The sequence below is a fragment of the Mustela lutreola genome, chromosome 5 (genome assembly GCF_030435805.1).
Source record: "Mustela lutreola isolate mMusLut2 chromosome 5, mMusLut2.pri, whole genome shotgun sequence".
Classification (NCBI taxonomy): Eukaryota; Metazoa; Chordata; class Mammalia; order Carnivora; family Mustelidae; genus Mustela; species Mustela lutreola.
Window position 1 is genome coordinate 144,636,147 of NC_081294.1, and position 21,353 is coordinate 144,657,499.

Genomic DNA, 21,353 nt, shown 5'->3' on the forward strand with positions numbered 1-21,353 from the left:
AATAAAAAATAATTTAATGCACCATATAACCAATATACCCAAGACTAACTTTATGTAATAATGCTAGTGGGTAATGTTAGAATAGTGGTATAAAATATGTATCTGGGGAAAATAGGTATTTGTTTTCATTCTCCCTGGCTGTAAAGCCTGTCATCTAATATCTATTTATTCTTCGTCTTTCTAAATTACTAAGGAAGCATTTTCTACTTAATAATTATGAAAAGCTACAAAGGACACCTGGTAATGTCATACCAGTTTAAAGATGAAGAAATGATCCTAAAGACACAATAGACTGTTCCAGAAGTGATATGGGAAGAGCTAAAGATACGGTTGCCAGTTTCCTTAGTGACCAAAAAATTACTGATTTAATGTACACACCCAGCACAGATTTGAAGCTATAATGACATAATCTCTTCCATAATTACTTCCACTTCTCCTTCCCTCCTGCCCAACCACAACCACCTCCCACTACTGTCTCATGTGGTCACTCCCATTCTCACCCCTCGTACAGCCTCACACTCTCCTCCTCTCTTATAGTTAGCTCTCGTTACTTATCCCCGGCCCAGCAAACTGCAAGCCCTACATCTCTCTGGTGAGAGAGAAGAGCTACACCACCGTAGCCCAGCTAAGTGCCAGCTTTCCTACCAGAACCTTCCGAACATCATTTCCTAATGAGTATCGCTTCTCGGAATGTCTACAGCACTTACACACCAATTCAAAGCCCATGTTCAATCATTCATTGCTTGCAACAGGTGCCCTAGTTATTCTGACATTTACATCCTGAGTATCCAAGTGTCCTTTCATCTCCTTGACCACCGATCCCATTTCTTGCACTTGATCTGGCTCCAATGGCACCAATTCGGTTTAAAACAGCCCTAAATCCCTTTAAGTTTATGCAAAGTTTTATGAAAAATGGTTTTTGAAGAAACAATGTGCCTTTCATCGTATTCTCAAATGACCACAAGAGACAAAATGCTGTCAAATAATGAATGGGTGCCCATTATTTATACAAAAATATTTGTTAACTTAAAGACTGTCCATCACACAGCAAGTCAACTCTGCTGAACACTAATGAATAGTTCTACTTCTCTGAAAGAGGCTAAAAAAAAAAACCAAACAACTCTCGACTTATCGTGTGTAGAAATTCAAGCCTTGGAAACTATTCCGCTTTTCTTATCTAAAGCAGATTCCTTTTATAATTTCAGTAACCCAAGAATAATAAAGAAGCACTGCTGGGGGACGCCTGGGTGGCTCAGTGGGTTAAGCCGCTGCCTTCGGCTCAGGTCATGATCTCAGGGTCCTGGGATCGAGTCCCGCATCGGGCTCTCTGCTCAGCCAGGAGCCTGCTTCCCTCTCTCTCTGCCTGCCTCTCCGACTACTTGTGATTTCTCTCTGTCAAATAAATAAATAAAATCTTTAAAAAAAAAAAAAAAAAAAGAAGCACTGCTAGGTTTTCTGAACCATGAAACCATCAAGCCTTTTCTGTCCTTTTAGTGCCTTAATAAAATTAATTTCACTATGAGGCTTTAATTAAACATAAATATGGGTGCATTCCTAAGAAACTGATAAGAAACAGGGAACGGGAAAAATACTGAAAGGCAAAAACTAATTTCAGGAAAAAAAAGTGTCCTTCTTTCCGTCACCTGATTCCACAGTGCAGAAAAAAATACCAATCTTAATTCTTTCTGGCTCATGAAATTAGATTTCTATTTGCCTGCAAACATAAATCCTGCAGAAGTTCTCGTATCAAGCATATCAAAATTAGCATCAAACACCACATAAACTTATGAATAATTTGCCATCCTTACTGATGCTCCCACACAGACGACCGTCAGAGTGTGATGTATTCTCTTCTGTACCTGCATGCTTTGTCTTCTGGCCACTGCCAGGAAGACTCTTTGGGGACTCACACAAATAAAGTGGGCTTTCTTATCTTTACAGTTACCTTTTGTTTCTTAAATCAGTCCTCACATGCTCACAGACTCTGTCTACTGATTTTATCTCCTCCATTGGGAAACAAATTATTCATGCCAAACAAAAGAGATGAAGCCAGCCACCCTTCCTAAAATGCTGTATTTTTGCCTATCCACTAAAACTGGCTTAAAATGACCTGTCTTCAAGCAATGCAGCTCGATTTTCTTTCTGGAAAGAGAAAAATGTGATGAAAATTTGCCTTTCAGTTCTTTTTATCCTGCTTGCCAAGGCCTTAATGAAACTCTTCACTTCTGGGCTAGGCAGTCTCTTTGAGCCCTGGCCAACAAAGCAAACAGGGAAAATACAATCTTACCTGATTAAGAGAGGTGGTGTCTCTAAGCACGGCATCGGGAGGTCTATTAGGCACGGCTACAGCTACCTGAAATCAAAACACATCACGTGTTAAATACTAACAAAGTAAGAGTTACTCTCTTTACTCAAATGGGTATATTTGATGAACAACCCTCCTTCAGAGTAATAAAATTGGCAAGTTAGATAAAAAAGCTTTTAAAAATATTTCCTGCTCAGGAAATAACATTTAAAATTTCCTAACTGCTAGGGGTGCCTGGGTGGCTCAGTGGGTTAAAGCATCTGCTTTCAGCTCAGGCTATGATTCCAGGGATCTGGGATCGAGACCCACATCGGGCTCTCTGCTCAGCAGGGAGCCTGCTTCCCTTCCCCTCTCTCTGCCTGCCTTTCTGCCTACTTGTGATCTGTCAAATAAATAAAATCTTAAAAAAAAAAAAATTTCCTAACTGCTAGCCTCATCTGTGTAGTGATTTCCCTAAAATGAGCCTGTTTAATGAAAGGAATTATACAACCAGATCCATTCTTTAGGTCAGAAGGGAGAAAGAGGTGAAGACTGTTTTCCCAGGGCAAAAAGTGATAATCACTATAAGAATTAGACAAATGACTCACGCCTATATTGATTTCATCTTTAAATGTACTTTACCAAGGGTTCGGGTTTCTCAAGTCGGCTGAGATCCTTGGATGTGTGGATTAACTTTTTTTTTTTTTTTAAGATTTATTTATTTGACAGAGATCACAAGTAGGCAGAGAGGAAGACAGAGAGAGAGGAGGAAGCAGGCTCCCTGCTGAGCAGAGAGCCCGATGTGGGGCTCGATCCCAGGACCCTGGGATTATGACCTGAGCCGAAGGCAGAGGCTTTAACCCACTGAGCCACCCAGGTGCCTCTGGATTAACGTTCTTCATCAAAGTATTCCTTCCATCATTTTGCCAGTTTCTTCCTCTCTCTCCTCTCTCACTCTAACTCCCACTACACGCACGTTGCTGTACTGGAGGTATCCTGCATTTCCCTGAAGTTCTTCATTCTTTTTCTTTTCTTCAACTTTCTTCTCTTTTATTCTTGAGACTAATGTACGTAGGTAGGTAGGTAGACAGATGGACAAAGAGAGAGACAGATCTTCAAACTTTCTGGATCCTTCTTCTGAGAGTTCAAATCTACTGTTGAGCACTCTAGAAAATTCTTCCTTTCCTTCATTGTACTTTCAGCTCTGGGACTTGTTTGGTTTCCACTACCTGATTTCCCTTTTTTGATTTTCTCTCTCGGTAGAGTCACTGCATCGCACATGATTTCCTTCAACATGCTCTCCTTTAGTTCTCTGAACACCTTTGGAATAGCTGCTTAGAAGTTCTCGTCTGTGAAGACCTCTCAAAGGTAGTTTCTATGGACCGTTTTGTTCTGGTTTATTTTCCTGTCTCTGGATCTTGTGCTCCTATTTCTTGCATGTCTTATAATTTTCTGTTGATTACTGGACATTTTAGATGACTTGTTAGGGCAACTCCGGACACTGACCTCCTTTCTCATCGGCAGGCTTGCAGTTACTTTTAACTTGTTTATCTGTGTAGTGCCTTGACTAGACTGCTCTGGCTAGGTCTCCACCCCCGCACCGTGAGCAGCCTCTGCTGGTGCTCCTGAGAGGTGAAGCTTAGGGCAAGAACACAGTCACCCTGGAGGAGAGCAGTGTTAGTGGGGCTCTCTGTGACTCTCTGCCTCATTGAGGATCATACCCAACTGTTAGCTCCACTAAGTGCCGGATGATTGCTCTAATATTTTCAACAGTGCCAAGGGGCATAAACTGCTCTAAAGTCAGACCTCCTCACAGGGCTAGCCTCGGAACCCCAGCTTTGAGGTTTGTTACGAGCCCATGAGGGCTCTCTTTAGCGGTCTCTCCATGGTTCTCTCTAGAAAACTTCCCGTTGGGCTAGTTGTTAGCTTCCTGCTCTCACGGAGCTGCCAGACTCCACCTGATACATGTTTACCACAAACATAAACTAGTTTTCTGTGGGCACCCTTACTTTTAAATTTCCAAATACTCTGTTCCATGATGACTCAGTTTCCTTGGGAAGCATTTCTTTGAACTCTTACCATGACAGCCTGCCATACCTCCGGGCAAAACTGCTCCTCCACTGCAGTCAGGGGAGGGGGCAAGGAGATTGGCCTACTTACTGCCAAGTGAAGCCTCACTTTACAAGAAGTGGTGTTGGCAGGGCCAGTGGCTAGTGGTCTCCCAGCCTTCCTTTTCCAGTATCAAACCCTCACCCTATGAGCAAGCTGGGGCAGGAGGGAGTGGGCCTGAGTCTTTTCAGCCTACCACAGGTAGAGCAGAGTTTCCACCCTATAGATGGGAGCCGGGGAGAGGATGAGAATGACCTAACTCTGAACTACTTCGACCCGAAAGGAAGCTTCAGCAACATAAGCTAGGGGTGGCGAGAGGGGAAGAAAAACCAGTAACCTCCTCCTGGGAAGAAGGCATCGCCCTATTCTGGGAACTGGACCAGAGGGATCATGTGTTTTGGCTACACACACCTGGAGGGGAGCCTGCATCATGCGGGGAGCCAGGGGACGAGGGAGAAAAGCCAGAGCTGTGGCTCAAACACCATAGATTCTCACTGTTCTTATCAAGATAAAGAGTTCCTTGAATAAACATTTCTTCATTTGCTATATATCCTGTGGACAATTCCCCGACATTTCAAATGTTTGTTTGTTTTCATTTTTACCAGTCACAATGGTTTCACTGGGGAGAGGGTCCAGGGAACTCCTCACACCATTGTTCCAAAAGCAGTTTCTCCATATTGCTTTAAGTACACTTCATTTACTCCAGAATATTTATTATAGGATAATCTTATTACCTCAAACACATGAGAGTTGCCCAGGTTAAATGAATGTCAAATCCAAGTTATAAAACATTTTTAGAAAAAAATGTTTTTAGATAGAATCTGAGAACTAAAGAGTACTAGAACTATCTTACACAAAAGAAGTTCATAAGTCATTAAATGAATAAAGATTTTATTTTATACAAAGATCACGTACATGCATTGGGTTTTCTAAAGACTTCTGGGTGCTACAAAATTTTTATAAGAAGGTAAAAATATTCCCATAATTACCTCAGGTATATTATACTTACATCAGCCAGACTTTTCTATATATAACACATATTATCATTCAAAATACACACACGTAAACAGCATTTCCAATCCAAGGAACACACTCTGATCCAAAGAAGTGTGAATTACTGAGGATATACTCTACGAAATTATACCTATGAAAATATGTGGTTTGTACATATAATAATATGTGTATTCATTTATTTTGCTTTTTTTTTTTTTTAAAGATTTTATTTATTTATTTGACAGACAGAGATCACAAGTAGGCAGAGAGACAGGCAGAGAGAGAGGGGAAAGCAGGCTCCCCGCCGAGCAGAGAGCCCGATGCGGGGCTCGATCCCAGGACCATGGGATCATGACCTGAGCCGAAGGCAGAGGCTTTAACCCACTGAGCCACCCAGGCGCCCCTCATTTATTTTGCTTTTAAGGTCAGAGCCTACCTTAGCTTTGTCTGATGTCCGTTTTCCACCAATGCCTCCAGAGCCAACAACAAAAATAGAGAACTGATTATAACACACAAGCTCCTCCTCAAAGTAAGAATAGACTGAAAAGCAAATTAAAAAAAAAAAAAGTTATTCTCAAAAGACATGACTACTTAAACAATATATGATCAGCAATCCCTTTAAAATTTCCAAAAACAAAATCCAGTTACTTAAAGGCATGTAATTTACGATGCCCAAGTTTGGCTTACAAAGTATGATTTTAATTCATTCACTACCAGTCTCTGGAAGGCAGAGTAAAGACATCTTCACAAATCCTCTCTTCATTATAAAACAGCCATTTCTCTCACCCCTTCTTAAACCCCACCCAACTGCCTATCGTTTATCAACACTCTTCACCTAGAACACTTCCAAAATTCCCACTATGAAATGCAGGTATCCACACTCTCAAACATTTGCACATTCTGCCAAAGGACTCAAAAAGAATCTGGAATATAAAAGAAATTGTGAGAATGAAGGTCTAAGCTTCAGGAGGACAGAATCATGGGCATTTTCCTCACCATTCTATTCCCAGATATCAGAATAGTACCTGGGACTGAAAAGGCACCTAGTAAATATGAAATTAACTAGTAAATTAATGAATATATGACATGACTGAGCAAGTCAGTGAATAAGTAATGAATGAATGTAGGACAACTGTCCCTCTTTCCACTGACAATTTCCCAGTGAGAATTTGAATACAGTCTTGTGTCTCCGGCTCTAGGAAACTAGAAATATGACTTTGAATGGCAGACTAAGAAAAAATCTAATTATAACAAAAAACAAGGGAAGTCATGGCAATTTGTATTTAAAATAAGATTTTTCTCTTCATTACATAGGAAACTGGATATCTCATTTCATATATACTTTGTCTACAACTTCTAATACATTATTATCCATTACCAAGCTGTAGTTAAATCAATGGAGTAGGTCAAGAGAAAAAAGTCAACATGAAAGCTAAGGTCAACAGCAGAACTTCTGTTTTGTGGTATATTACATATTGGGTAGCACAGGGAGAAGAGTCAAAGAAAACGAGGAGAATTAAGGCCAAATGACAGCCAGCTTCAGGAATGACAAGAAAACATAAAAACCTACAACAGAAAAAGGAGGAGGAAGAGGACAATGAGAAAGAGTAAGAGAGAGAACAGACATACGATGAAACTCTACGAGCTAACACAAACAATGTAGCAAAATATTTAAGAGCATCAGAAACGTTCCCGGCATATGATTCAGTAAAAACAAGATAAGGTCCTCAACAGCATACACAGTAAAACTTAATATCCAGTTAGAACAAAAATGATGAAGCCTATATGCTAACTATCAGACAATACTAAATTTCCACTATAATTCATTTACATTTTATATAAAAAATATTTTTATATTTTTTCACAATAAAGATCTATTTCTTACCTTCTTAAACTTTAGAATAATTTGATTTTAAGTGATGCGTATCTTTAGCTGATGTTTAATTACTAGCATTTCAACATTTATTTAAACTACTGTAACCTTTTTTCTCCCCACTGCAAAGAAAATGTGGCTCCAGTGTGTAAGTCCCAGTTGAGTTCAATGGCCTGAATGTGCAACGTTAGGAACCTAACTACCATTTGTGAAAATGACTCAGGGGTCAAATGCGTTCCAAGTTCCAAAGAGCTAACAAAGACAAGAATATTTACAGTACAGGCTAATTATCACTGATGGCTATCAGTGTGTTCCTTCTGGCCAAGTTCATACACCAAAGAGCTGAATTCCCACCATGCTCTACATTAACCCATACCTCTCAGCTCTGTGCTTTGTTGGAAACTCCCATCTTCCCACCCCTACCCCAACCCACTCTTTCTCCCCACCTTCGCTTCTTTTCTAAGACCTTATACATTTTTAGAACGCTTATCTTGCTTTCTCACAAACTGGAAAATGAACACAAACCTACCCATCACTTTCTAGTGTGAGGTACTACATTACATATGAGACCTATCAATGTAACAATATTATGGAAAGAACCAGAAGTGAGTTACCATCCACAAGAACTACTAGCCCGGATCCTTTATCTAGGACATCAGCAATGACTCCTTCACATTTTAAGTTTCCTAAAATGAAAAGCAAAATAAATAAATAGACTCTTGAAGATCATCAACTTATTACATTCAGCTAGGAGAGAACATAACATAATTTACACTGTAAGTTCAGCAAAACTATGAAGTTGAAATAATTTTCAATTTAATGCTGAGTAATTCAATATTAAAAGGAAACAGAATACCTAAGTCACTATGTATGCAACAAGTAGCAACATAATAAAGATCAAACTTTCAATACCCAGAAAATCTACAGACCAGCACATCCTAAACTACGTAGAAAATTAAATTCTATTAGGTTTCTCATACTCAATGTAATGTTTTTTTTTTCACCCCTAGGAGGGGGTCACTCAACCTCTGAAAGTACCATCATGGCTAACAAATGAGCCACTGAGAGACACAGAGACACTGACATCAGTGTCCTGACGCTTGTGGCCCTATGTCTCATCGCCCGCCAGGTTTGAAGGGAAGACCGTGAACAGCAGTCATACCATGGTTTCCTACAGTTTAAAGAGATTCTAAAATATTCATGTCTCGGATTTTGAATATCCATATTTACTAATTTACTAAGGTAAACTTTAACACTTGCCTAAAGTAAATGTACAGAAGCTACTAAAGAAAAATAATTCATGAGAAACATCCCTTGAGACTAGAAAGGTAGGAGAAATTGAGAGAAATGTTTTTCACACCTTCCTATTTGTATCTCTATTCAGTCATAATCATTTCTTCAGGGATTTATTTACTTTTGAGAGAGAGCACGCAAATGAGAAGGCAAAGAGCAGAGGGAGAGGGAAAGAGAAGCTCAAGGAGACTCCCCGTTGAGCTGGAAGCCTGATGCAGGGCTCCATCCCAGAACCCTGAGATCACACCTGAGACGAAACCAAAAGCTCAATGAACAGAGCCAGGCACCCCCGTTGTAATCATTTTCAGGTATATACCTTCATCTCTCTCTTAAAATCCCTTAGGCAGAAATCCCTAAAGGCAGAAATCTATCTCACACATTTCTGCTTTCCTCATCACCCAAGTTCCCAAGCGAACCCACATTAGGCTGGCTGCACCACAGAGGGACCCTTCTGGCCTCTGCCCCTGCCATCAGGGCCACCACCACACTGCACGCATGTGACACACGCATGCACACAAAACCTTCCTGGCTGGGATCCAGAATCCGTAGTTTATTTTAAATAACAGGAAGGGGTGCCTGGATGGCTCAGTCAGTTAAGTGTCTGACTCTTGATTTTGGCTCAAGCCATGATCTCAGGGTTGTGAGATTGAGTCCCATGTCAGGCTCCATGCTGAGCATGGAACCTGCCTGAGATTCTCTCTCTCCCTCTGCCCTTCTCCCCTCCTAAAAAAAATAAAAAATAACAAAATGAAATAAAATAACAGTAAAAGAATACAATGTAGTAACAGACTGTTTCAGGATGTAGCCTGGTTAGAGAATTCATCTAAAACTGAAAACTGTGCCTTGCACATGGTAGGTGACCAGTGGATACCTGAAGGCAGCTGTCATACACTGGACACCGCCTCACAGAAAACGTGGGCTGTAATACACTGCAATAAAGCTTTTCGGCTTGAAGCAGTAAGAATCTCACAACATTTTTAGTAAAATAAAAAGATCTGGGGAAACATTAAAGGAGTCCAGCTATGTGCTGACCTCTACATTATATAATGTGAAATGATAAACATTTTTTTAATTTTGCCATCTTATATGGTCAGTATTTAGACAACATGCTGACATTAGAGCAGTGAAATAAACCAAATCTGTCAAATTATAGTGGAAGAATGAGAAAAGCAGCTTAACTGAACTAGTCAGATACTACTGAGAAAAAGAAAATTCATTACTAAGGCAGATGTGATTTTATTTACTGTAAAAGAAAATAGGAAAAAGTTAATTGCAAGAAATTCAGCTGTATCTTTTAATGTGGTTTGCTTAATGAAAATCACTACCAATATAAACACCTGAGAAAGGAATCAAAAACTATATTCATAGGAATCACAGTAGATTACACACAATTACTAGGTTTAGAATACACATACTTTTAGAAAAGACTTTTTTCCATTGCTAATAACATATACATCCGTGGAGATAAACTGTCAGTACTCTGAAGTAATTTATTAATAAAGACCATAACAGGACAAAGTTTAAGGTCACCAAAACAGCTACTCCTTCGCATCAATCTACTCTAACGGCTGACAGGCACATCAGCACCTTGCCATATGATTTATTTAAGTCATTCTGTGCCCACTTCACACAATGGTTTGGAAGGTTAGTCAGGAAATAAAACGAGGGTATGATTAAGAAATCAGTGTATCATGAACTCACCTGCTCTGGGAAGTGGTTTATATAACTCCAAGTATTGCTCCCCGTGGAGAACCTATGGCAGAATAAACACAAGTTTATTAGCCGACTTTCCTGTCTCACAGGTTCTGCTGTGAATACTGCTAATCACAAGTGATATCTCACCATCCACACACTCACGTCATTACTTCCCCCAAATTACCTGTCTCGGTTTCGCTTCTACTTCTTAAGCATATGATGCAAAATTAATCAGTCTCCCAATCTAAAGACTGTCAGAGCTTCTGAAGCAGAAAAGGTATCTTTGCGTTCTTTTTTGGCATTCATGACTCTTTGTTGACTGATAATTATGGATTATTTGCCAATACAAACACTAAGCTTATCACTGTGTCTGGAATATACTGGGTATTTAATAACTGTCGTTGAATAAAAATAAACAAACTGGCCATGCAAGTAAAGTAATTTCAAATCACACATACCACATACAAACAACTCAGTAAAACACAAAAGTAAACCTTACAACCACGTTCAAAGTAAAAAACTATCAATATCAACATTTCCTTGGTGTAATAGCTTATAAATTATCTATTTCTATAGAGAGAGCCATAGATATATGTTTATCTATAAGATACGTCTTATAAATTATCTATTAGTAGATAAGTGTAACTTGATAGCCACATAACCTCAATGGATGGAAACAAGAATACATCAATACGGGTAGGAAAGTAATAGGACAGGAAAAACAAAACCCGATCAACATGTTCAAGTGACCACACCCACTGGCACGGGATGGCTTTAATTTCGTATCTTTCTCCAAGCCCAGAAGGGAACAAATGGGACAAATGCGGGACAGTCCACTGTATCACAAAGTCTGGAGGCTTGAAGCTGGGAAGACAGGGGTTTTGATTCAAGATGGCTACTCTTCCTTGCCAGAGATTCTGAACACCATTTATGACTGTTCCAACTCCTTCCAACTCAGAAGGAGTATTTTGCAGAAATTTGAAACATTTGCTTTAATTGTCTGTACTTCAATTATCCAAACAAAACTGGATGCAGCAAAGACCATGGGACAGGGACTAAAACAACAAACTACTTGTATATATACCTCTTGCCTCCCTCCCAACTTCATCAGATGCTCAAATAAAAATCAGTTTTCAGGGGGTGCCTGGGTGGCTTAGTGGGTTAAGCCTCTGCCTTCAGCTCAGGTCATGATCTCAGGATTCTCGGATTGAGCCCCACACCGGGCTCTCTGCTCAGCAGGGAGCCTGCTTCCCCCTCCCTCTCTGCCTGCCTCTCTGCCTACTTGTGATCTGTCAAATAAATAAAATCTTTTTTTAAAAATCCGTTTTTACAGATTCAGAGCAGCAATGGGCTAATCGACCTTCTAGTAAATGGGTCCTCTAATTATCAAAGTCAGAGGAATGGGCTCATAGCTCTATGTATGATTCAAGAGTTATCCCTGGGCTCAGTACTGAAACCTTACTCCAAGAAATGAAATCTACCTCACCTCAAAAACTTTCTCACAGTTGTTCAACTCCTTCCTTCCTGAAACAATCTATTCGCTTTGCTTCTCAAATACCACATCCACCTGAGCTCATAATCAGAGCTCATCCCTCACCAGTCATTCCTTTTCAGTCTCTCCGGCTAATTTTTCCACATGTCTTCACCCTCTCAACACTTGAGGGTTCCTGAGCTCAGGCTCTTCTCTACTTACATTCCTACCTTACACTGTTTCATCTAGTCTTGTGTCTTTACACATCAATCAAAGTCTAAGAACCCCAGCAGCACCGCTTCCCCACATTCAAGACTCATATATTCAACTGCCCATTGTAGACCTCCACTTGGATGAGTCAAAGAAACTCAGGTGTGTCCAAAACCAACTCCTGATCATCCCCACCTTAAAGTAATTGTATATATCTACCTTATGATATATAATATGTTATATTAATTACTACACATAGTTAATATATTACATGTAATTATAAATAATGTATAGAGACATATATGCACATATATCATCCAAGTTACAAAAACCTTCATCCTTGACTCCTTTTTCCTCTCCCTCACATCCAGCCTTTTGTATAAATTATAGAAGAGACCCCTAACAGGCTTCTCTGCTTCTGCTGGGCTCCCGTATCATCTACAGAGTAGCAGAAATGAGCCTGTGCGTGAACACAGGCAGATCCTATCACTCCTCCACTCAAAACACTACAAACAGTGATAAGCTGAAATCCTAATGACTACAAGGCCCTCTTCTCCTACCACTGTCCTCTGGCTCCTCCCACAGCTATACTGGCCCCCTTCCTGCTCCCAGAATAAGCCAAGAATGCACCCGCCTCAGGGCCTTCCACATTTGTTCTCTCTGCCTCAAATCCTCTTCCCAGATCATGACCTGGGTTGCTCCTTCACCAGTATCATCAGGTAAGAATTATCACCCCCATTTTATAGACATGGAAACTGAATCTTAGCGAAGTTCTTTACCCTTGATCAAACAGCAAGTAAACGGCAGAGAGAGAATTAAGAACATTATGCCATAGCCGGGGGGACCTTAATGCTCTTTTATTCTTTTTGCTTGCCCCTTCAACTAACTCTCTTCTCTTATGCTTAAAGAAAAATCCAAAGATATGCAAAGTCTTTATTCCTGTATCAAGTGCCCCAGTTTTATTAATACACATACGTGTGTACACACACGCCCGTGCACACAGACACACACACACACACAATGTGAGAGAGATCAATCATATTTAAAGAAACCAAAAAAAGCAAAATAAAGATTTCTTATTATGGATACCTTTTCCAAATTGACTGAAAGCCCAGGAATCTCTGATAATTCTCCACCTACTATAGGTTTCTGAGCTATAATAACTCCAAAGGTAGGCAAACAGGAGAAATCGGTGCTTCCTTCATATATAAATTTCATATCTTTCGGTTCCTTGATCGATGCCCCCACGCCAAGGGCATACATAATAGTTTCCAGTTCCGTATAAGCAGAGGAAAAGGAAGGAAGTTTATGGCTAATGGCTCCAGCCTATGAGAGAGATAGAGAAAATTATTTTCTCATTGATATTTCTGTCCAATGCTTAACATTTTAATTTTTTTCAAAACTACTATCTGCTTGCATGCCACACCTATCTTGCTTTCGAAGAGATGTGAATAGAATGCCCTGCTGGTGAAATCCATGGGGTTTCTTAACTGTTTCATTTGACTTTATTTTAATAAAAAAACAATCAGAAAATGTGTAGAAAAGGACTTCATTTACAGATAAGTACTTCTGCATTGTTTGCTTCTTAGCAACAGTATGTCTCATTTTCAAATTTCCTATATCTGATAGTGAGAAGCCCTACTGATTCAGCAACAGTTAGCCACTCAAAAATACAAAAAAACTAATAATTATTATGAATGTGTCATAAACAGGGATAGTGAACTTCCCTATAAGAGATACTGTATAAAATTCACTGTAAAGAGATGAGCCGAACACTGCATAATGCTGTGTTGTACTGTTGTACATGAGACTGCCTCTTAATGGTTTTAGTAAAATTGCAATTTTACCTTCAGTTCCTTGCTAGGAATGTCCCTTATCTCATTGACATTGTATTTTTTTACTTAGTTATGATATGTCTAGCTAACGTGTGAAATATATATTAGGTTAAAAAAGAGTGACGTCCAACTGTCAATCATGTTCATTCTGAAACGGGAGTCATCAAATAAGGGCTGGGAGCTAAGAATGCTTTTTACATTTTTCAGGAGTGGTTAAAAAAGGAAAAACAGGAAGAATATGTGACAGAAATAGTATGTGGTCCATAAAGCCCAAAACGCTTATTATCTGGGCCTTTCCTGAAAAAGTTTACCAAAACCTATTCTAAAGTAAAATCATATTTATAACCCGATCATATTCACAGGGTTAAAATGAAATGGTTAACTTTATCACTATGTCTGCCCTGAGTCACAAACTTTTAAAATCAAATTCATCAAATGATTTATTTTTATTTACGCAATACAATTTTTTTGTTTAAAGGCTAAATATGCGAGATAGTAAATCAGCAAACTTCACACAAGCTAGAACCACACTTCTATTAGAATTTCTGACATAATGGGAGGCTATGTGCAGCCATGTTGAAATAGTTCCAATATACAATCTATAGATGCTTTCCCTAAAGAAGGGGGAAAAAAAAGGCCTCAAAGAGACACTGAAACAGACATCTTTTTCTAAAAAGTTAGAAAAATGGTAACTAAAGTAGGCTTATTAACAATGGTACCAATAAAGGGCAGAGGGGGAAGATACTTGTCTAATTATACTAAAGAAGTAAAAGCAAAAAATATAAATAAAAAAATTTTTAAAAAGAAGTAAAAGTTACAAAGGCTACATCTTAGCCTTACGTCTATTCAAATTCTGTAACTATTCAGTACATATTTTATGAGAAGTTTCATTGTCACTTATCTTTCCTATTTAACAATAAATTAGCAGCTTGGGAAATAATAATTTTCGTATCACAGAAAAGAAAAGAGAGAAACAAAGAAAAGAGAGAATCTTCAGAAAAAGCATAGGCTTCTCCCCCCAACTTACAAAAGCTGATGTAGCTGTTGATGCTGCCTGACTCGTAGGATTTGTCGACACTCCTCCCTCTGAATCTATTTTATTTAGAACTCCAATTATACCGCCAATTGATTCTAAAAAAAATAGCAACAAAGATGCTCTTGTTAAAGACGTGACTAAGAAAAGCTACCACATGCTCAATAATCACTCCTCTACCTCAGAACTGAATACGAAAGGTCAGGCTTTTATAGAAAAGCACTATCAAAGACTCTGAAACAGACCAAGGGTAACTGGGGGTTTTCAGTGGAGAACAAGGCACCGTCCAGCATCCTCTTCCTGGATTATGATTCTAAGGAGGTTCTAAGCTTTGCAATGTCTTTGATGGATTTTACAACTCCGCAGACCCTTGTCCAAAGACATGTAGTCTTTGGTGAAGGAAAAGCTAGTTTCTGTTCTCTCCCCGCCACAGCCCCCTCCTCCAGGATGGAATAATGCCAAGATTACCCTTGAGTTCCCCGCCCACCCCATCTCAAGCAATAGCTTTGAAGACGGTACTAAAAAATCTTCCAAGGAAAAACATCACCATGACCACAGATTCCAGACAGGGTTCAGAAGCTGCGATTCTGGGGTCAAAAAAAGTTAAGAAAGGAGTTTCACGAGGCATCCCTATAGGCCAGAAGATTCCAAAGACTCTGGGACCTTTCTAACGAACATTAGCGCTCTGGGCCTCCTTCCAAACTTAGACCAAAACTCTAAGCAAACCACAGAATGCAACGTGATCAGGGATACTAGTGGGGAGGCTTTGGGCCACTGAATCCTCCTCTCACCACCCCACTCAGACTGCTACCAGAGGGAGGCCTGTAACTGAAAGTCACCTTGCCACAGGCTTAGGGCACCACATCAGACACAGGCAGCCTGAGTTAACTTGGCTCAGACACCGAGCAAGCTTGGCCAGTCACTGAGGCTGTCTGGGGATTAGTTGTGTCATCTGGAAGATAAGAACATTTCTACAGAAAATGTGAGATTTTTCTTCTAACTGTACTTCAAATACTTACAGGTATTTTTTTCATTTATAACTATGTGATTCATTTAGTTAGCTTTTTCCTTATAATATTTTTAAGGCAATACAATGGAACTTGGACATCAGAGGAAAGTTTTTAATGTACTTCTTTCTTCTTTCATTCATTTTCATCAATGGGTAACTATCATTCACAGACTCAATTTATCTCCAACATCAAACTATGGAATACAGCAAATGCTACCATCAATAACATAACAATCATGCTATCATCTGATTGAGAAAGAGCACAACGAAAATTTCAGAGAGCATACCCGCAGGCAGGAAAGTGTCAGGAAGGAGAGGGGTAAAAAAACCCAGAATAGTACGTTTTTAAGATATATTCTCCTAACAAACACTGAATACAAAACAACTAAAAGAAAAAAGAAAAAGATTTCTCTGTAAAGTAACTGAATCATTATCTTTTCCAGAAAAGTCCTTTGAACATCATACACTATATGCATATATGTGAGTTATACTAGAAAAAAATGTGACTTGTACTGGCTGTCTATTCCTGTGGAGACCACAGATGTAATTCATGGTAACAAGCATTTACTGAATCCTCTCTGAGTTCAGCACCAAATACAAAAGCAGTGCTTACAAGACACAGTCTCTGCCTCCCAAGGAACACACTGTGCAGTTAAGAAACCACATACTATGAAACAAAAGCAGCTCTGATGAGATGCTAAGTAGTCAGAGTTGAGCTGAGAGAGATCAATGTAGCCTGAAATATCTGGGGGTGGTGTGGTGAACATCCCGGCTTGAGCTTAGATTTCTAAAGAAGCACTACAATTAGAGAGGTGATAAGGGGAGGAAGGGGCCTTTGAGAAGGGCAGAGAAACAGCAGCAAAGGCAAAGTGCTAAAAAAAGCAAAATCTACTCACAAGACAGAAATGAGCTAAGCCTAAACAAAACTGGCCTAAATGAACTTTTAGGGCAATAGAGAAAAACCCGGGAAGGTAAGGAGGATATGGTTCAGTACCAGAAGACCCTGAAATGAGCCGTCAGACAGGGAGCAGACACATGGAGCATGGAAGGGTGAACACCTCGTCCATCCCCCACCCAGATGCCCGCCAAAAACACAGGATTGTAAGAAGCCAGGAAAACAGAAAAGAGGGTTGGCATACATATATCTTAAATGCGAGGAGGTCTAACAGCTACCAGAGTAGAAAATGTGCTCTAGTTAAAACAGAAGACAATTCCCTAAGAGCAGAGAACGCTCTATTGCCTCCGGTTCCCCAGCCAGGAGTGAAGGGACGTGGGCCCCTACCTTGAATTCTTTGCGGCTTGGTGGCATTATCGAAGTCACAGACCTGCTTCCAGTTGGCCTTCACAGCCTCGGGAGTCATTGGCTGATTCTTCTGTCTCACAATGGCTCCAAGAGCCCGCTCCCAGCGTACTGGTCACAGAAACAAAACAAGACACCGAGCACAGAGTTTAAGAGGGACACAGAAAGTAAAATTCATCTGAGCCTTTTGAATTTTTTTCAACTTCAAGAAAAAGGAAATTCAGGGGGAAAAATAGGTTCTAATATCTGAAGAGTTTTACTACAAGCCCTTTAAATATATTTTTCTTGAAATAACAAACCCATTAGGATAATGTGAATTAAAAATAGATATATTTAAAGCTGAAGGAAAAAACCTCTCCTCTGACTCTGCCAGACACTACTAAAGGTAGAATTAAGGCTGACTCAGAAAAATTGAAATTATATATAATCACACCAAGAGACTGACTTCATGACCCCAGATCACTCGGGTAATATACTTCCAGATAACAGAATAGAGCTTTGTTTAAATAGCAAAGTGAGGACAGGTGGTGGTAACAGGTCAAAGACCCGGATAACCAAATTAATACATCACACAGCCCCAGATAATTCTCCCTTGCTCCCTCATCACAGGAAGTCAACTAGAATAGGGCAGATGCACAAAAATCATTATTGCTGCATAAGTTCTATGAGGAGAATTTTTAACACCATTTTCTTCTCAAAAAGCCCAAGGAATAAAACACCCACTAGTAACCTTATTTAAACATAATGGTCAGACTTTGATGATTATTAAACTAAAGATCTGTTTCAGGGAGTAACTGAAAAGCCTGCTTCTAAAGCTTTCCCACTAATAAAGTCCCAGAAAGAGCTTTTATTTCAACAACTGATTTTTTTTTCTTAAATGATATCCTGAGACACTTATACTGAGTAATACTCACGTAGTATACATTACTTTAATAACTGAAGAGAATGGCCATTAATGATGAGAATATAGATACTCTATGTTATAACAATACCCTCCAATAATGATCACCTTTTAAATAACTCAATTAATTCTAATTCCAGCAACCAACTGAAAACTTGATTTAAGATACTGGAATTTTCACATTTTTTTTTTAAATGTCATGAAGCAATTATCCAATTTGGAGCACACAAGATTGGAGAGCTGGAGAAATAGAGGGTTGAAGCCAAATGAATTTCCTACTGGAGTGAAGTAGAAAAATTTCCTGGTATCATTTGCAATTTCTGTCTCCGTAAGTTGTCCATGTGATTCCTCACTGTCACCTCCTGCTGCCTCATGACCCCAAGGAAGAAAAGACTCCAATGAGAGAACTGGAGAACCTTCCCGTTGTGTGCCACCTAGCACAGGGGTCTTCTCAGCTTTCCCAAACCACCCTCTCTCCCACTCACTTCTCTGCAGAAACAGCGACAACGATCCTGTGGGACTCCAGACACACGGAAGGACAAACACCAATATAAAAAGAGACGATGCTGTCTGAAGGAACAGACAAGATCTGAAATAAGGGCTGCCAACAGGAAAAACAACAGCTCAATAGTTTCTTAAAAATGCCAAAGGCGTGCAGAACAGCTTCCACACTTTAGAATACCTGTTGGTAAAACCACATTTGCGTGTGACTATGTATGCACGAGCTCCAAGAGTGAGGCATTTGGCAAGATCTTTATGCAGTTCCAACTGGATGTTCGGGGTTAAAAATACAGAAACAGGGACACCTGGGTGGCTCAGTTGGTTAAGCGGCTGCCTTCGGCTCAGGTCATGATCCCAGGGTTCTGGGATCAAGTCCTATTCAGCAGGGAGCCTGCTTCTCTCTCTGCCCCCATCTGCCACTCTGCCTGCTTGTGCGCTCTCTCTCTCTCTGACAAATAAATACATAAAATCTTTAAAAAAAAAAAAAATACAGAAACAACATATGGCAAACCAAACACTGAAAGAGACTTACATTTTCCAATCCATCCTCCTCCAACCTACCAAAAAGAAGAAAAAACAGTTACACCATCTAAAGTGAATCACGCAGAGAATTTGTTAAATTAGAAAAACAGGCATCTACCTCTTTAAGAGTATCAGAGGGCTAGATTACAATGGATGAAAAGAAAACAGCTCTACAAGAGCCCACCAGCCTCCAGGACTGTGTGTTGTTCATCTTCTCAGGGTAAAAACAGAAAGTAACACAAGGTAGTAGAATTGTGTATGGCGGAAAAGCATGACTGAGGTCAGAAACCAAGGTTTCGTACTAATTCTTCTACTTACTAGTTGTGTGACCTTCACCAATTTATGTGAATTCCCTAAATCCAGATTTCCCTTATGTAAAATAATGAGACAGCTCTTCATGAGATAACCATCAAGGTAAAATAAAATATTAAACCTGTCCAGCACACCACAGGTGGAAAAGAACACATCCCTCTAGAAAGTTCTAGGGAATAAAAAGAAAAGAAAAATAAAAGTAGGACTTGACTGAATGAACTACATACAGTCATTTCTATAGTATCTTTTGTAGAGAAAAGGCAAATGACCAAATATGTTAATTGCTGCACAGAAACATCAGTTTTTTTCCTAGAGAATCCCCAGAAGAGAATCTCTCATTAAAAAAAAAAAAAAAAAAAAAAAATCTTGTCATCAATCTTCAAGCACAACTACACTGTGCCAGAATTTACCATGAGAATTCCACATGAACAGGCCAACAGAAAATGTATGCAGAGACACGACACATCCTTGGGCTTTAAGCCAAGTAAGGCCTTTTTCACCCTTTTCCTCTATATGAATATGCCCACAACTTTTACAGTAGACCCATTAGCCCTGATGCTGTCAGAGCAGACAAATCAACAGTGGTTTTGGTAACAGACAAGAGAGAGACTCTATTTTACCACATTTGGGGAATGAAGCCTCAAGCTGTAAGCTCCTCCCAGGCACTGGAAGCAGGAGCTCCAACTGAACCAAACGGTCTCCATCCTACACTCTAGATACCTCTCAGAATGTTGCAAACAAAGTGGCAAAATTTATTTTCAAGGTTTCAGTTGGAATATCACAGATGTTTCTTACTGTATTTTAGCAATCATGCACACCAAATGTTCCTCACTAAAAATGTTCACAACATAGTAAAAGAACAACATACAAAACTTCACCTACAAAATGACCTTGTTGTCTCAGTAGGTTTGGCTGTGCGTTTAAGACGCAGATATAAGGGAAAAAAAGATTGTTCATTTAAGAGGCACAAAAAGCCTAGAAGGATACAGAAAAATACTAACAGCAGTTATATCTGAATAGGGGTAATGCTGACGATCTTTATTTTCTTCTCTAAACTTTCCAGTTTATTTTTTCTACAAAGGCATGTATGATTTTTGTCCACAAAAGTAATAACAAATGTAAATGTAAAAAGCATAAAAAGTTTATGAAATTCCTTAATGATGTAAAAGACAGGTAGGCCAAGTTCTGGGCCCCAGATGGATTAATACTGGTAAATTTGCAAAGGTCTTATATAAAGTTCTTTCTGCCTCTAATTTTCAACAGCTGTGATTAAGGAAGTGGGGGCACACTCTTCTACTTAGACATGTGCAGACTGTTTTTTAAATAGCTTTTTATTCAAATGTATGTGATTAATATAGTATTCACTTCAAACTAAGCCAAGTTATTTTGCTACCAAGATATATTTTCAGATTTCCTAGTATTCTTCATAGAACAGGTTCATTATTCCCACAAAGAATCAAATAAGGGTTGGGGGCAAGGATCTAAAATATAACAGTCCCAGGAAAAAAAAAAGAGAGATCACACCCAAATGAGGAATCAAAGATGGATTAATTGGCATAAAGAGATCTAAAAGGACTTTGTGGAATTAAAAACTAGATCTTAGCAGATGTGTGCTTTTCGATTTTACAATGAACATTTAAAGCTCTAAAGCAAGGAAAAATGGTAATGTTTATTTTTAAAGTTAAAATAGTAAGTTATGTTTACTCATGTATCACACCCAGCGTAAATTTCTTCTATAGCGATAGAATAGTTAAAATTGAAGTGTGACTGGTTTTTCTGTTTTATTTGGTTTGTTGTAAAGATTTTATTTATTTATTGACAGAGCGAAAGAGCAGAAGCAAGGGGGAGCAGCAGAGGGAGAGGGGGAAGCAGGCTCCCTACTGAGCAGAGAGTCTGATGCGGGGTTCGATCCCAGAACCTTGAGATCATGACCTGAGCCAAAGGCAGACACTTCCCAACTGAGTCAACCAGGAGCCCCTGAAGTCTGACTGTTATGTACTAAATCCAATGCC

The 21,353-nt window shown here is 39.4% G+C and overlaps 1 protein-coding gene across 1 annotated transcript in view; it reads right to left on the reverse strand.

Annotated features, from left to right (window-relative positions):
* HSD17B4 (hydroxysteroid 17-beta dehydrogenase 4) overlaps positions 1–21,353 on the reverse strand; it is a 90,342-nt gene that overhangs the window by 32,631 nt on the left and 36,358 nt on the right. Inside the window, exons 10-17 of the mRNA XM_059175792.1 lie at positions 19,040–19,064; positions 17,088–17,216; positions 14,791–14,894; positions 13,018–13,254; positions 10,254–10,305; positions 7,874–7,945; positions 5,823–5,926; positions 2,288–2,353 (exon numbers count right to left, since the gene is read on the reverse strand). Coding sequence (XP_059031775.1) covers positions 2,288–2,353; positions 5,823–5,926; positions 7,874–7,945; positions 10,254–10,305; positions 13,018–13,254; positions 14,791–14,894; positions 17,088–17,216; positions 19,040–19,064 — 789 coding nt within the window. The remainder of the gene's footprint in view (positions 1–2,287; positions 2,354–5,822; positions 5,927–7,873; positions 7,946–10,253; positions 10,306–13,017; positions 13,255–14,790; positions 14,895–17,087; positions 17,217–19,039; positions 19,065–21,353) is intronic.